This window comes from Schistocerca piceifrons, chromosome 1, assembly GCF_021461385.2.
Source record: "Schistocerca piceifrons isolate TAMUIC-IGC-003096 chromosome 1, iqSchPice1.1, whole genome shotgun sequence".
Lineage (NCBI taxonomy): Eukaryota > Metazoa > Arthropoda > Insecta > Orthoptera > Acrididae > Schistocerca > Schistocerca piceifrons.
This window is the reverse complement of record NC_060138.1, coordinates 298,460,584-298,477,056: the sequence shown is the minus strand read 5'-3', so window position 1 is coordinate 298,477,056 and position 16,473 is coordinate 298,460,584. Positions and strand designations below refer to the sequence as shown.

The 16,473-nt window shown below is 39.8% G+C and overlaps 1 protein-coding gene across 1 annotated transcript in view; it reads right to left on the bottom strand.

The window, feature by feature from the left end:
* LOC124791288 (DNA helicase MCM8-like) overlaps positions 1 to 16,473 on the bottom strand; it is a 159,986-nt gene that overhangs the window by 72,644 nt on the left and 70,869 nt on the right. The window contains exon 8 of the mRNA XM_047257848.1: positions 13,812 to 14,031. Coding sequence (XP_047113804.1) covers positions 13,812 to 14,031 — 220 coding nt within the window. The remainder of the gene's footprint in view (positions 1 to 13,811; positions 14,032 to 16,473) is intronic.

Genomic DNA, 16,473 nt, shown 5'->3' with positions numbered 1-16,473 from the left:
GGATTCTCATTTGAGTTCCAGAGTATTTCCATAATAATTGTGTGTTCATTGAACCTACTGATAACAAATGTAGCAGTGTGCCTGTAAATTGTTTCAATATCTTCCTTTAACCCGACATGGTGGGGATTCCAAACACTCAGCAGTATTCAAGAATGAGTCACACTAATGTTCCATACATGTTCTCCTCTATGGATGATCTACACACTCTTATAAGTCTCCCAATAAAATGAAGTTGACCATTCACTGTCTCAACAACTGGACTTACATGCCCACTTCATATCATTTTGTAATATACTTCTACATGTGACTGGGTCAAGCAGCATGCCACTAATACTGTACTCAAACATTACATGATCGTTTTTCCTACTCGTCTACATTAACTAATATTTTTCCACATGTAGAGCAAGCTGCCATTCATCACACCGAATATAAATTCTGCTTAAGTCATCCTGTATCCTCCTGCAGTGAATACTAACCCTACTGTGACACCTAACTCTTCTTTTCAATATATGTTCCACAGCTTGTTGAATATTTTGGAGCTTTCTACTTTGTGTTTCAGTCATGTCTTGGACCACAGAGACCTTCTTGAACCCAAGAAAGACTGACAACTGAAATACAATGGTGCCACAGAGGTCGGCTGCTGACAGTTCAGTCTCAACCACAATTTATCTCAATGGCGAGTAGCTCACTTTGGGGAGGAGAGATTTGTTTACAGAGTTTTGACCAAGATCCAAACTCCTTGTAACTTACAGTATTCCAATGATTAATATCTCCATCAAACTCATGTAAGACAGACCAGGAATTGTTCGCAATCAAGAGTTGGAATTTATCTGCAACTCTATCATAAGCAGCTTAAGTGCTGCATACATTCAGTGTTTGCTCTGAAGATGTAGCTTTATTGCTTTGATCACATGGACTCCAAAGTCAGTCACACGTTAACACAAGTCCAGATCTCGTTTACTCAGCTAACACTCGTTTTGTACAAGTATTGTGAACTCTTCACACTGCTGCCCTAACCACAATCACATCCACCACAATATGCTGTGAAGTCCAGTATTTAGCTCTTAAATATTTGTCTAACCATGATGCCCTAACTTTGTCTCTCGGTATTTTCCAAGTACAATTTCTTCTTTTTTTGTGATTGTGTTGGCATAAACTGTCATCAGCACACTGGTTGGCAAAGATCTAGTGTGAAGATCGATAGTAGGCACTCAAGCAAGCACAGAGAGAGGCCAGAGAGAGATTCGCAAACAACATGTTGCCAATGTCCTCTCAACAGTAAGTATTTAGGTAGCTGCCGCTGATCGCAGGGTCTCACTATCCCAGTCAGTCAGTCAGTCAGTCACTCACTCACTCACTCGATCACTGACAGACTAAAGCACGGCAATTGAATAGATTTTTAAATCTGAAACGACTAATTTCTGTGCAGAATGTAAAGTACTAAAGAGGCATCTGCAAAGATTTTCAAACGGAGAAAAATTTTCGCTAAACTCTCTTTCAGAATATCTATCATACGCAGTCTATTATTTGGTTCTTGTTGATCATTATCAAAGAAAGCAGCAGTGTAAGTAACAACAAATAGCAGTCTCTTGCCATTGTTTCGCTAATGAGACGATTCCTCTCTTTTTTTTAAATTGTACGCGGCGGTAGCATGCACAAAGGCAAGCCATGCCGCAAGCGGCGACAAGCCGTAAACACTCATTATCAGAATGCGACAAACAATGCATCACACAGTACAGTAGTGCATTTTCAGCTTAGAGCGACGTAAACACCTATAACAAAGAGAACGGCACTTATCAGATCAAAGAAAAATAAGCAATCAATTCAAACCAGACGAAGCACGTGAAAAAGGAAGGGTACCCTTATAAATACGGATGGAGCGCCTGATGCATAGCAATGGCTACCTGGTAAAGCTTAACTGCTAAGCTTACGACTCAAACCAAACTACTGTAGCTGTATCGTCATTCATTTGACCTAAATTGTGTCTCATATTACAATGGACCAACTTTGTTTCGATTTGGAGGTGCTGTCTAAAACTTTTCTCTCCCCTTGAATTCCGAGTCTCAAATTTCAGGTGCGTCTTACATTCGGGAAAATTTTTTTTCCTTGATTTCGAGTCTCATTTTTCAGGTGCGGCTTAGATTCGAATAAATACGGTAATCCACACGTTCATCTGTATTGTAGAAAGAGGATACCGGCCACCCATAATAACATCCTCTCCCTTGATTCCTATGGTGCAAGACACCACAGTGGCGACAAGGACACTACAGTGGTGATCGAAGTTAATCAACTTGGTCAAAGATTTTGCTTGCTTCTCTTGTGTTTTACCTTGCAGGGGTGATCATGTTAAAGTGTTTGCTAATTTGTTGTTGTGTTCTTGCATGTCTTCGAGGAGGGGAGCTGCAGAACTAATCAAAATTCTCCTATTCTCTTTTCAGAGGCTTTGCTTGCTTTTTGATATAACGTACTTGTGTAAACCATGGCTACCATACATCTCCACTCCCTGCCCCCCGAGCTTCAACCGCAGATGGTCAATGTGATGGATCTAACACAAGCTTTTCAGTTTCAGAACCAACAAACTGCTACCTTGCTGACAACAGTACAACAACTACTGGCTGTACAAGCTGTGTCGACCGCACAACTGACCAACCAACCAGCCCAACAAGTGCCGCCAACCAGCATATCAACATTCCGGCACTTTAACGACACAGAAAAAGAATGGCTCAGATACTTGACTCAGTTCCAAGCACACTGTCAAGTTCATCGTGTTCAAGGTAGTGTAAAAGTTACAATACGTCCTTTCAATTGCGGGGTCCCCAGTGTTCAGGTTAATAGAAAAACTAGTCTCAACAGCATTGCCCTACAAACTCAGCTATGAAAAAGTAATCGCTGCATTAATTTGGTACTATGATCAGCAAGTTCAAGCAGCTGCAGCCAGATATCATTTTTTTCACTTGCAGAAAAAGCTGTAACAGCTGTAACAACAGTGGTACACAGAATTAACAAGCATGACTAGGGAGTTTAAATATAAGTGTAGTTGTGGCAACTTTTACAGTGATATCATGATACTTGATGCTATAACATTCAATGTCCCAGATATGAGAATACGGGAACAGAACTTAAAGTACTCTGATCCATCACTTCCCCAAGTATTGCAAACCTTTGGGCAATATGAATCCGGTGCCATAGCAGCCAGTAAGTTTGACCAGGCTCCCATTTGTTGGGTTGAGTCATCCCTTGCTTGTGACTGCCCCAAGCAGTAACAACAACAAGCACATACACAGCCGCATGGACAGCCACACAGACATGTAAACAAGCCTGTGAATTTAGTCCTGCCCTAGATGTTTTGCTCGCCATAAAAGACAGCACATGCGGAAAAAAGGCCTTGTCCAAGCAGTTTGTTTGCAACTGCACAAAAACGCCAATTTTGCCTGCGCCAAGAAGAAGACGGGGGGGGGGGGGGGGGGGGAAACCAGGCTCATGCTCATGTGGTGAATGCTGTGTAATCATGCCACAAACGAACAGTTACGCCCACCACACCTTTCTACATTTAGCAAGCACCTCACTGCTTACAACGGACAGGAATTCCAGTGCTTGGACAGTATAGTTTGCCAGTTACTCACAAATCTCTTACTAAGAAAGTGACTTTTATTGTGTTGAAATCAAGTGACAGTGAGAACATATTCAGATAAGATGCCTTTAATTTGTTTGGACTTACCATCCAAAACAATGTACTCTCAATACCAGCTTTTGCACCAAAAGACAATGTAGCTAGCTTGCTTAAGAAATTTTCTGAACTATTTTCAGAAAGAATGGGAAAAGCAATTAACTTTATAGCATGTGTTACATTGAAAGACAATGCACAGCCTAAGTTTTTCCAGGCCTGCCCGGTTCCATTTGCTTTAAGAGACAATGTAGCCTATGAATTGAAAGAATTGCGAGATAATGGTACAATCGCTCCCATTCAAGCTAGTCAATGGGCAAGTTCTCTCATTTTGTTGCCTAAGCCTTTTGGTCGCATTTGCATTTGTGTTGACTTCAAGTCTACAATCAACCAATAGACAGTAGTTACCTCACCCTGAGGAGCTCATGGACAGGCTTAGTGCACGATGTTACTTTTCTAAGATAGATTTGCGTGATACCTACTTGTAAATTCCATTCGATGAAGACTCACAGAAACTGTTTGTTGTAAATACACACTTAGGACTGTTGAAGTATTTGTGTTTGCTTCTGCACCTGCCTATTCCAATGTTACTAGAAACAGCTGACTGCAAAAGTACCATTTTGTTCAAACTACCTTTATGATACTGTCATCTCAGGTTGTACACCAGGTGAACACATTGCCAATTTGCATACTTTTTTTTGAGTGTTGTCAGAAGCAGGACTCAAGTGTTGTCTCGAAAATTGTGTCTTTTTTCAAACTGAATTACAGTGTTTAGGATATGTGATAAACAGCCACGGTGTGTATTGCCTCCAATCTCATTTGCTTGCAATCTGTGCCTGCCTGTTCCTCGCAATGTATCTGAACTGCAGTTAGTACTAGGCAAGATGACATACTACATTCGGTTCACACCGAATGTCCCTCCACAGCAAAAATGTACATTTTGTGTGGACTAAAGACTGTCAAGATGCATTTCAGAAACTCAAAAATGCTTTGCTTAGTGACAGATGTTAAGTGCATTTTGACCCTGCCAAGCCAGTAGCTTTGCAAGTCTATGCTTCTTCCTATGGAATCGTCGCTGTGCTTTCGCACAGGATTGGCACACGAGACAGACCCATTGCGTTTGCCTCAAATTTGCTCACTCAAATTCAGTATAATTATTCTCAAATGGAAAAAGAAGCACTTGCTAGTGTTTATGGTGTGACGAATTTCCATTCTATTTGTTTGGTCACACGTTCTTTTTATTGACAGATCAAAAGTTTTTGCACTCCTCGTTTCATCTGTCAAAGCTGGTTCCTATATGCACTGCTCAAAAATTGCAACATTGGACTTTGTTTCTTTCACAGTACCAGTATGACACTGTGTACAGACTTACGGCAATGCAGACGCCCTATCTCACCTTCTGATTGGGCCAGACTCTGATTTTGAGCATCTGCCGCATCTTGTTGCCAAATCAATGCGCAGGACTCTGAATTAATGGAATCTTTTCCTTTGCACTACAGAAAAATTGCAGAGACCACACAAGCAGACCCAGATTTCAAGATTCTGTTGCATTACATTCGCATGTCTTGGCCTCGTTCATTGAACAGTATCCAGAACTCAGTTGTGCACTGATATTTTGCACATCAGCATAGACTTTCAGTTCAACAGGGTGTGGTTCTAATTCAAAATGATAGTGGACAATCATGTGTTCTTGTTCCCAAAGTGTTGCAATTGCTCCACCACAGACATTAGGGAGTTTTTCACACTATACAATTAGTGCGACAGCACTGTACTTGGCAGGGCACAGATGCCCACATTGAACAAATGACGTAACAGTGTCGCGCACGCGTGGGAAACCAATCCAATCCGCCACAGACCTTCTCAGCTTGGCATGACCCATTCGGGTACACTTGTTGGCTCATAGTGATAGACTCTTTTAGCAAGTTCCCTTTTGCAGTGCCTATGGCTTCTACCACATCACATAGCACCATTCGAGCATTGTCTTCTGTATTTTGCATAGAAGGTTTGCCAGATGTACTTGTGCCTGACAACGAACCACAGTTCTTTTCATGTGGTTTTGAATAGTTTTGTGAATGAAAGGGCATTCATCATCTGATAAGTGGTCTGTTTCAACCACAATCCAACGGAAAAACAGAACGCTTCGTATGCACTTTTAAGCAGCATATGGCCAAGCTTCACACCACCCACATATGGGAACAGGCACTGCAACTCTTTCTCGCCTCCTATCACTCCCACCCATGAGATGGACCATCACCGGCTTCTGCATGGCCACCACCACCGGACGCTACTACACTTGCTACACCCAGCGCAGCATCTGCCACCGCCAATGGTCCACAAGTAAAGCTTAGCGTCACGCGATCTTGCTCTTTTCAGGGTTTAAGGCAACTGTTTGCACTGGGAAAGAGGCATGATCCAGGAACGCATTGGCTCTTTTATGTACTTGATTGCAAGTACCGATGGTTTGGAATGCCGCCACCAGAACCAAACTCATGTGTGTCATTTGCCCCATGATTCTGCTGCTTTTCTTCCCCTTGATCCACGACCTCACGGGACTGCGCAGCCCCCGCAGCCGCCCACTGCTGCCACCAGGGAACCCCAGGAGGAGCAGATGGACGATGTGCCTTTCCCTTGCTTACTCCACTCGCGGACCTGATGGACCTGGAGCTGCCATCGCCATCACCATCACTTGCCCTCTGGCCTGGATGTGTGCCCTGGCAGCAGTTTTCCAGAGGATGTTCCTGTTGCCTCACACTTCAGATGGCAGCGTACAGCTGGGAGTATGCCGTCCTCCACAGTTAAAGCTCCCAGTTCACCTCTAGGTCCAGTATCCTGCAAACCCCGCCCCCTCCCCCTCCTGTCTTCCCAACATGACAACAGTGCAGCATTTCAAGGGGGTGGGGGAGGGGAGGCATGTGCTACCATAAGCTGTCATCAACACACTGGTCAGTAAAGATGTAGCATGAATGTCAATAGTACGTGCTCAATCAAGTGTGGCTTATCATGAGAGAGGTCAGAGATGGACTTGCAAGCAACACACCAGCAACGCCCCTTTGACAGCAAGTATTTAGGCTGCCGCCCCTGACCGTAGGGTCTCACTATCCCAGCCAGTCACTCACTCACTCACTCACTGAGCCTCTAGCCCACTGACGAACTGGCTCAGCTCACTACTCCAAGTTGGTGTCTGTTATTCATTCGCGGAGCAGCACAGTTCAGCACAGGCTACGACAGTACAAAGTGTACAATTATAGCAAGATCGCCGATACTGCCTATGAGAGGACTACTATTGTGGAAGAGCTTGTACCACAACACATGGAATCTATTAAAGTTAAATAGCAGCAATCTGTTCACGTAAATAAAGAATCGTGCTAATCCACATGTGTATTTGTGTTGCAGAAAGAGGATACAGGTCGCCCATAGTAAGTCAGCCGTGTCGTGACATGAGTTCAAAAGCACTCTGCCTCACTTCACATTTCCCTCAGCACCACGCAACACTGCCTAAACATAAGAAGAAGAGGGGGAAATTGCAGATGCGCAGCATTTAAATGGCAGTGCAATTGCACTGCATACAATTTGGTTTATGTTTCACATTGGTCAATAACATAGGTCACAAAAACAAAACAAATTTTCAGTATTATTTAGTTACTTTTGGTGTCTTGAAAACATACTTTAATTTTTATCTGGTACAAACTGTCAGCAAATGGGTAGATGAAGGCAATTGAACAGAGTTTTGCACTCAAGTTGCCAAGGAATCAAGACTTGTTTAGTTTCATAACCCAAAAAAAGGTCCTTTACACAAGTATGTTGACCGAAATATTGTAGCACTTTTGTAACCTCACTATGGAGACATGGAAAGTCTGTCAAAGGAAAGCAATGTAAAGGTCCTGGACAGTTCTAACATAAAAATACTTCTCATAGTTGAAATTATCTTGCAGGTTGTAATGGGACATCCTCGTCTAGAATTACTTTTGCTCAACAGTAGTTGTCAATACCAGTTTTATTTTTCAAATTTTGGTCAGGTTAATATTATCTCGGTTGCTTTTCTGGAAACTTTCATACAGTTTTATACGCAGTATGTTATATTTCAAGCCAACATTTATGAAAGGGAATTACTTTATAAAATAATTTAGTTTTGATGTTATAATTAATAGGTAATAGTTCTGAATGTACAGTTAAATATTTTTTTAAGAAACATTTGGAATTACAAATTATTTGCACACTTAAAATTTTTTTATTATTAATTACGCAATACTGTACTGTTTACTATGTTGATTTCTGGATTAATTTTTGAAATAATAATCGAAAGTAATACTGTAATGAAAACTAGTAGGAATTCATTTCTTAAGAAAAATTGTAAACACTACGGAATATTGTTACTTCTGCAGTGTATGAGTGTCATAAGATGTGATTCCTGGAAATGATCAGTAAAAAAACCAATTCAAGCTACCATGATCACAATACAAGGCATTGTAAAGACTTCCACATTCCCTATGTAGCAAAAACTAGAAGTCAGAAACATGTTAGCCACTTAGGAATAAAGCTTTTAAATGCACTTCCATCTCAAATTAAAGAATTGAAAGGCAAAAATAATTTCAAGCGTGAAGTAAAAAAAAAAATACTTGATGGAAAAATTCTACTACAGTGTAAATGAATACCTGTCTCAGACTGTGGATTGAAACCTGTACTTATTTTTTAAAAATTCAAACTAATTTAATTATGTTTTCACCTTCGTAATTATGGTCCTTATGAAAAATCTGTTGAATATCCATAATACGTTTTGTGTTTAAGGTGTAGTTCATGATCTATAATTGTTTATCATGAGCACGTACTTTTGTTTTTGTGTAATAAGTTCTTGTACACTACTTATGTACTATGTGTATGTAATTTGTTTTGCTGTTTGTATATGTTTGTCCATTTATTATGTGTATGTGTTGTTATGTGTTACATGTAAACAAATGACAAATCCTATATCACATGTGTAATCTATTGGATGCTAAATAAATAAATAAATAAAAATAAATAAATAAAACATATTTTTGTACAACAGGGGTGAACAATGTAATTTTGGCTTTGTTAATGTGAAAAATCAAAATACTGTAGCGGTATACTAAAATGTGAAAAATCAGTGGAAAATATACAAAAATTTTTGCAACAATGATCTTTTAATTTATTCAGTTCAAACCAACTGTGAGGATCTGATGTTAGATTTTCAGCTTCAAGAATCAGACCCCTAGACAAGAAGAACTGGAGCTATCTCAACATGACAAGCTAGGTAAACTTGTAAGTTTACTGTAAGCCTCGTTCATCTCAAATCTTCATAAAAGACTTTGCTTATTAATTACTTGGACTGGGCATTGTTTAATGTGGACAATAGATGGAAGAAGAAAGGAGTGGGAAGATTACAAGGTCAATCAGTTACATCTGAACATGCACAGGGACACTTTCAAATGAAATGGTAATCGGCCTTGAAAACAGCTCGGAAACAAATTTAACTTTGACAATTTCCTCAAAATCTTTATAAAACTATCCTTGTAATCTTTTCCAGGCCACAATGAATTCTTCAAACCCATCATTTTCTTTAATGACAGTGAGCTTACGGAACTGGATAGTCTTTTTCAGAATGTGTCCCTTCTACAATGCGATTTTCTTTTTAAACGCGTCCCGATCAAATCAGAAAGAAGTTAAGTTGCATTGTCTTACTGTGGGCGGTGTGCAGTCAAGTCCACTTAAATTGTGAAGTCTGCACTCCATTCCAAATGTTCTAATATTCATTCCTGCACTTCTTTTCCCTTCAAAAAATTAAACAGTACCAAATTTTAAATCAAAAGAGCCTTCCAGACATACCCCTTGACTTAATCTATGTACTTTGCAGCAACATATGAAGTTTCCATTGTATTCATTCAGCTCCACAGAAAACTGTGTTGCAACTAACAATGGAATAATGCATGTGACTTGAGAAATTTTACTGTTCCTACGACTAATTTCTTCACAGGCTCCGGGCCTGCACATTTAACATTTGAGGTACAAACTAATGAATCCTGTCTGTAGATCTTTGTAACTTTTTGCTCTTTCACTGTCAACTGAATCTTTCATTTCTTTCTGCACAAAATTGTAATGTCTTTTCACAGCAAACATGCACTGTCACTTACGCAAATTGAGAATTATCATACCTTTCTTCAGTCATTCCCATGTATGCAAACAGCCACTGGATCAGTGAACATCCTACATATCACGAACAAACACTGAAGGCTAAACAATACTGACAGCATGATTCTGCTTACTGAACAGACTTGTGCCGACCGAAAAACGGCACACCACAACACTAAATGAAATTTCCCGTTGTTGCGGTTACATCTCAGAAGGACTGAGAAAAGCTGAGTGACAGGCAGGGACTGACAAGCCTGTGGCCTGTGCATGCTGCACGCATGTAGTTTGGCACACCATGGCCAGTCCTGCCCTAGAACTGTGACCCAATAATTCTAGAGTCTTTTTTTCTATATTACAGTCACTGGCAATTCCCTCATAACTTACAATCTGTCATTTTGTTTCGTAGCTGCTTTCTTTTTTTCTGTCCATTATAATGTCAGCACTTCTTACACAGTCAACTTTTGAGATGGATCATTGCTGATCAGGTATCTTCTCCTCTTTTTTTTTCAGTTCACATTATTATATTTAATTCAGTGTTTCTAGTTGCCATATCTGGACACATTGTTCACCACCAGTACAGACCAGTACCACAGGCCTGTTGATGTCAGGTCATCAAGGAACAAACACAACAGTCTGGATGGCAAAGGCAACAATGCAGGCCTCCCGGCCACATCATCAAGAATTGAATACAGCAGTTCAGGACAACAACAACAACAACAACAACAACAACGAGTTGTTGTTAAAGGAAACTACAGCAGCTGCCGTTGCAACCAGCAGCACCTGCGTCACCAACAGGTGGAGTTCCATTGCAGTGTAAGGCTGTAAGTTAATGAGCATTTCGCTCTCATTTAAATATATGTCCGAATGAGTCAGCTTTCAGAAATTGTGACACGAACCCTGTCATCCAGGACCGTTCCACAAAAAGGGCGTAGATTCGCCACGAGATGGGGAAATTCACAGGCTTCTATTGTGCTGAATGAGGCCTGGTGCTGTTGTGTGTGAGTGAGACAGATGAGAACCTACATCATAGGGAAGCCATATAGAAGCCGTTTATGGCCAGGAAGATGTAGCAGTGTTAAAATGGCAGACCTAAGATTGGCCATAAAGGGAAACATTTATGAAAACTATTTAATTCTGTAGTAACTCAGGGAATGAAGTCACGGTAATTTTAATCTATCATCCTCCATAAATTTTCATGATCACAATGGAAGTTGGATATTGATCATATCTATAACAGTTTAGGATTTACTGTTAAAGTGAAATTCACAAGTTTTGTAACAAAGACCTGAATGCTAAAATCCGAACGCTTTAGTCGATCCTAACAATTGACAATTTATATAGAAGTGCATTATTAAAATGACAAATGTTGTAAATATCAACTCTGTAACTTTGTTTAAAAGTTATAGTAATTTAAATTATCAGTATTTTCAGCTAAGCATCAGATCATCATTTTCTCCACACAAAACACATTGAACGACAACAGCATGACACCTTATTGAATCATTAGATAATAGAATATTTGTTGTAAAGTTTAGTGCATAATAGTTACTTTTGTTCTTTATTTATCAGAAAGCACATTGGTGCAAGGTTACTGGCTGCGACATTCAAAGTTAAGAAGGAAATTGTACTGGTTTTATGTAAAATAATTTAAAATTTATTATATAATGGATATTATTGTTACTCTATTTTATAAAACGTGAAAATGGTCAAGCTTTGATTATTTAAATATGTTAAAATGTAAAATAATGTAGAATAAGCTGTAGCCAATAAGTTAGACGGCTTCAGGAAAGGGAACTGCACTAGTCAGTTGAGTGAGGATATTTGACTTATGGGACACGTGGCCGGGGACGAGCACAGGGACATTTCGGATTGTGACGCGAAAGCGGACAGTCGGTCTTTAGGCAGCTAGGAAGTGAAATGACTTCGAAAATTTCACGTTGTGTGGTATCGCAGAACTTAGTCTCTGAGCGGTGATCAGCTGCATGCCTGGTGTGAACTCTAACTTTTCGTGTAAATAACGAGGTGGAGTATTGGACTAGTGTTTCGCGATGAGATTGTGAATGATTGAACTGTGTCAAATGGATATGCATCCAAGTGTAACAGTAACTCTAAATACAACTTTTGCTATTAGTTTGCTTTCTGAATAAACATCATTCTAAGCAAATCGCAACTGTGTGGCCTAAATCATTTATGAGTCATTAATTTAGTTCCCGATATTATTATTACTGTTATTATATGTTATATTAACTTTGTATTTCGCAAACTTGCCATCAGCCACACAATTTAACCAAAAGGTCACAAGTGTCTAATTTAGGGTGTGTAATGCGACACATGCAGATCAAACCCTAGAAGAATTTGAGCCAAGACATTTCAATGAAGAGGAACCGCATGTGAGCCCGAACATCTTTGGGGTGTTAGCTTGCATGGCACGACAATCAAGGCACACTTGTGTCCACAAAGTCAGGTACTTGCAAGTAGGCTGCGCTGTATTCCTTTGCCACTACAATGCTTATGCTGACGCATGGCCACTGCTAACCAGTTGGGTCCCAGCTATCAAACCTGTCAGATTCACAGTCAGTTTGGTCCCAGCCACTGAACCAGGCATTTTCAGCAATAGATGCAGCATGATACAGTCCAGCCACTGACTCTGGACAGAGTTCTTATTGCTGTTCCAGGATCATTTTTCCTGTGCCACGCTTCTGAGCAGCCAGTTGGTCTGCCTGAGACTTCAGCTTGTTGGCTGTGGTCTCTGCAAACTACAGCCTATGGACTTGGTTATCAAACTGTCACACTTCATTACTGTAATTGCCTGACAGCTGTCGATCATGTGACCTGTATGCATATGGACACTGGACTATGGACTCACAGTGGTTGCACTTCATCACAGGTACCTAATAAAATGTCATCAATTAACAAAATAATGTTACAGTAACAGCACTTACTACATTTTAGAAGTTCCTTTTGTGCCTTTCAAAGACTAATTCAATGGCAGCCTATTGCAGTGTCTTTATTTATGCTCTTCCTAATGAAGTGTGCAGTGTTTCCTGTCTACTGGGGAGCTTGTTCTTTCTATGTTTTCCTCCCCAACATTCCACTTTCAAGTTTGAAGTGCATTAGTTACATTCCCAAACAGCCCCAAATGAAGGAATAGTTCAACCTCAAAGTGTATTTTTAATATTTATTTATTTATTTATTTTTCTGTGCAAATGAAGTGGAAATATTTTTTGTATATGTTACACATCTTTAATGCAACGGTTTCAATTATTATCTACATCCTTATGTAGTTGATGAATGCCTGTTACTCACCTTACAAAGGCTGTTTGGCATCGCAAATGAAATGGATGACAAGGGTCTCTATTGTACACATTAAGATATCACTGTCAGAATGTGCACAAATATTATTCTTAAAGTTTTCAGTTGCTACAGCATGGAATTTTCTCCAATTTAAGAAACTGTTGGGGATGAATCTGTGATTCTGGAACATACCACTAGGTTACAGTGACCAATGTCTGCTGTGGTTATCAACAATCTCCCGAAGAACTGGAAACTGCTATGACAACACGTGCATATCCTGATAAAGTAGAACGAATCAGGGAAGTATATCTATTTAATGACAGTTGTTTATGCATTTCTTCAGATTCCCGGACTGTTCTAGTAAATAGTTTCAAGTGTAATAAATATGATAATATAGAATTTAAACACACCTTTTTTCTTAATTTCTGTGGTACCTTAATAATTGGTAACATTGTCCCAAATAATTGCAAATCATCATGAAGCAGCTTTTCATTGAGCAGAACACTACTGAGAGAGTTAGTTAGAGTTAAAGTTAGAAATAGAGTGTGTGTGTGTGTGTGTGTGTGTGTGTGTGTGAGAGAGAGAGAGAGAGAGAGAGAGAGAGAGAGAGAGAGAGAGAGAGAGAGAGAGAGAAAGGGATGTGAATTATCCATGTCTATAAGTTAAACTGTCTATTTTTGAGAGATGATAATGAAAATGAAGCCATTACCTCGAGGAGCAACATTACCACAAGCCTGCAGCATCTGTGACTTCCCCAGACCAGGATCTCCTACTACAAGTACATGAATATCTGCTCTCATGTCTGCTGACTTCTGGGTGCCACCAAACAAACCCAAGAGAAGTCCTGCTTTTACCAGCTCATGGCCATAAATAGTGGGACACAGCGAGTTCACTAGTAGTCGGAAAAGTGAAGGCTGTGAATGAATTTCCTGTGGGAAATAAATTTTACTCAATGAGAGAGCTTTCTATCTTCACTGCATACTGAGAATATACAGGGTGTATCATTATTAATGATAAAAGGCATACAGTTGAAAGCACATGACACTAAAAGCAAAAAATTCTCCAAGAAGACAGGTCTGCAAATGAACTGCTTGAGAGATAATTGTGACTTTGTGGTTACCAGCCACTACTGATGTCATTCTGTGTAAACACTGCACGACAGTCCCTGGTGTGGCCTATGTTTACATTTTCAAGACATGGAGTTGTAAACAGAATGGATGGGACAGTACAGCACACAGACATAGTGCCACTCATGTCCATTGTTTGTGGAGCGACACTGCAGTAATGAGGAGAATGCGGATATGTATTTCACGTGTGATAGGGCTAATGGCAATGCATGGGAGCCTGCACGCTTGTACCAAGACTCATACCCTGACCAAGACACTTCGAGAGCTCAACATTTACAAGGATGCCTCTGAGAAACTGAGAGCTTTGCACATGCTGCAGGATCGGGTAGGCCTGCACGAATCATACCTATGTTTCAAGATGTGGTGTTGGAAACAGTCAAACACTATCCAGCAATCTCTATAAGGAGACTTGCATACACAAATTCCTGGAACAAGCCACAGTGGAATTTGAAGAATAATACATTGCAATGCCATGTACCAATACCACCTCCGAGTCCAGTGCCTTAGTGAGGCCTATTTGCTACTAGACTAGCGTTCTGTCAGTGGATTCAGGAAGTTTTACGCAACCTGATGCTTTACGATAACATTTCATTTACAAATGAAACAAGAGTTCACTCATGATGGTGTGTTTAACTATCACACTTCTCCCATTTGGAATCATCTAGGCTCCTACCCTCATGCTATGGATGAGTCTTCAAATCAGACATTTCTCACTGAATGTGTGCTTAGTAGTACTAGATCACTTTATTGGACTGTACATGCTCCCAAGCAAACTCGCTGGATGGAATTACCTTGGGTTTCTGCAGCATCACCTCACAGGATTCCTGGAGTATGTTCCCTTAAGAGTGACATCAGAGGAGTGCTGCATGCATGATGGAACACTGGTGCATTTTGCTGTTATTGCGACACAGCATTTAACATGCCGATATAGCCGAAGATGGATTGGGCGAGGAGAATGTGTAAAGTAGCCTCCAAGATTGCCTAGTCTGAACACCATGGATTTCTGTGTTTAGGACCTCCTTGAAGGTGTAGTGTATTTACTTTAGTTAACACAGTTGTACAACTGGAGCAGAGACTTTTCAATATTTGTCAAGAATTTCAAAATGATCCTGGCTTGTTTGAAAGGATCCGAAATTAATAGCAATGGTGGGTACAGACCAGCATGCGGGTACAAGGACAGAACTTTGAACATCATCTTTAATTATGAGTACAGTCATATAACTGTTGTTTTCATTTATAGTAACTGCACTTCTACCGAAGTATTTGTAATAACTTTCCTGAATGTTGTATGGCACTGTTACCTATGCCTAAGGGGGATCACATTCACACAGAATCAAGTCAGTGGCAGCTGGTAACCACAAAATCACAACTGTCTCACAAACAGTTTGTTTGAAGACCACTATGTTTACTAAGACTTTTGCTTCTAGTATTGTGTACTTTCAACTGTATGTGCTTACACCATTAATTATGATGTACCTTGCATAATATTAGAATCTGGAATAGCCATGTCAGGACTAAGTAGAAATATGTAACCTAAAGAAATACAGAAGTCCTAGATCGGCACTTCGTTTTAAATTGTCAAAAACATAATTAACAGAAGTGCAATTACTAATCTCACATTTTTATGCTTGGTTTTTTACCCCCAACACTCTGTAAGTGGGGAAAATTTTAGTTATTGAATCAGTGAGTGTCTGTTCAGGACACACACAGCAAACCACCTATCAAGAGAACATTGCCTGCAGGAAAGATGACAAGGTATCACCACAATTTCATTTGAGAACACTGCACTTTTCATTATGTATATCACCTTACACAATTATGTAAGAAATAATTATATTATCTGCTACTTCTTTTCTTAAACGAGTAACAGTCCATGACATGAACAATTGGCAAAAATGTTCAGGTAAACGTTTTGACAAATTGTACTTAGTAAAACATGACTTCATAAATATCAACTTTATTAATAAATACAATGGCAAGTCAATTCCCTGCAGCAACTACATAAATATCACTTATAAACAAGGTGATTAACATAGGTGACAGACATAACACGACAAAATAATGAAAACAAATAGCCAATTTCTAGTTGAACCAGGATAAAATTACTTTCAATTCAGGAAAATAAATTGTTTTCAAGACAATGGTTTAATTGTGGGATAACAATGGGATCTCCAGTTGTAGGTGGTGTAAAAATTATTATTTATAGATCCTGTTGAACACATTATGTTCCCAAAAATAATTTCA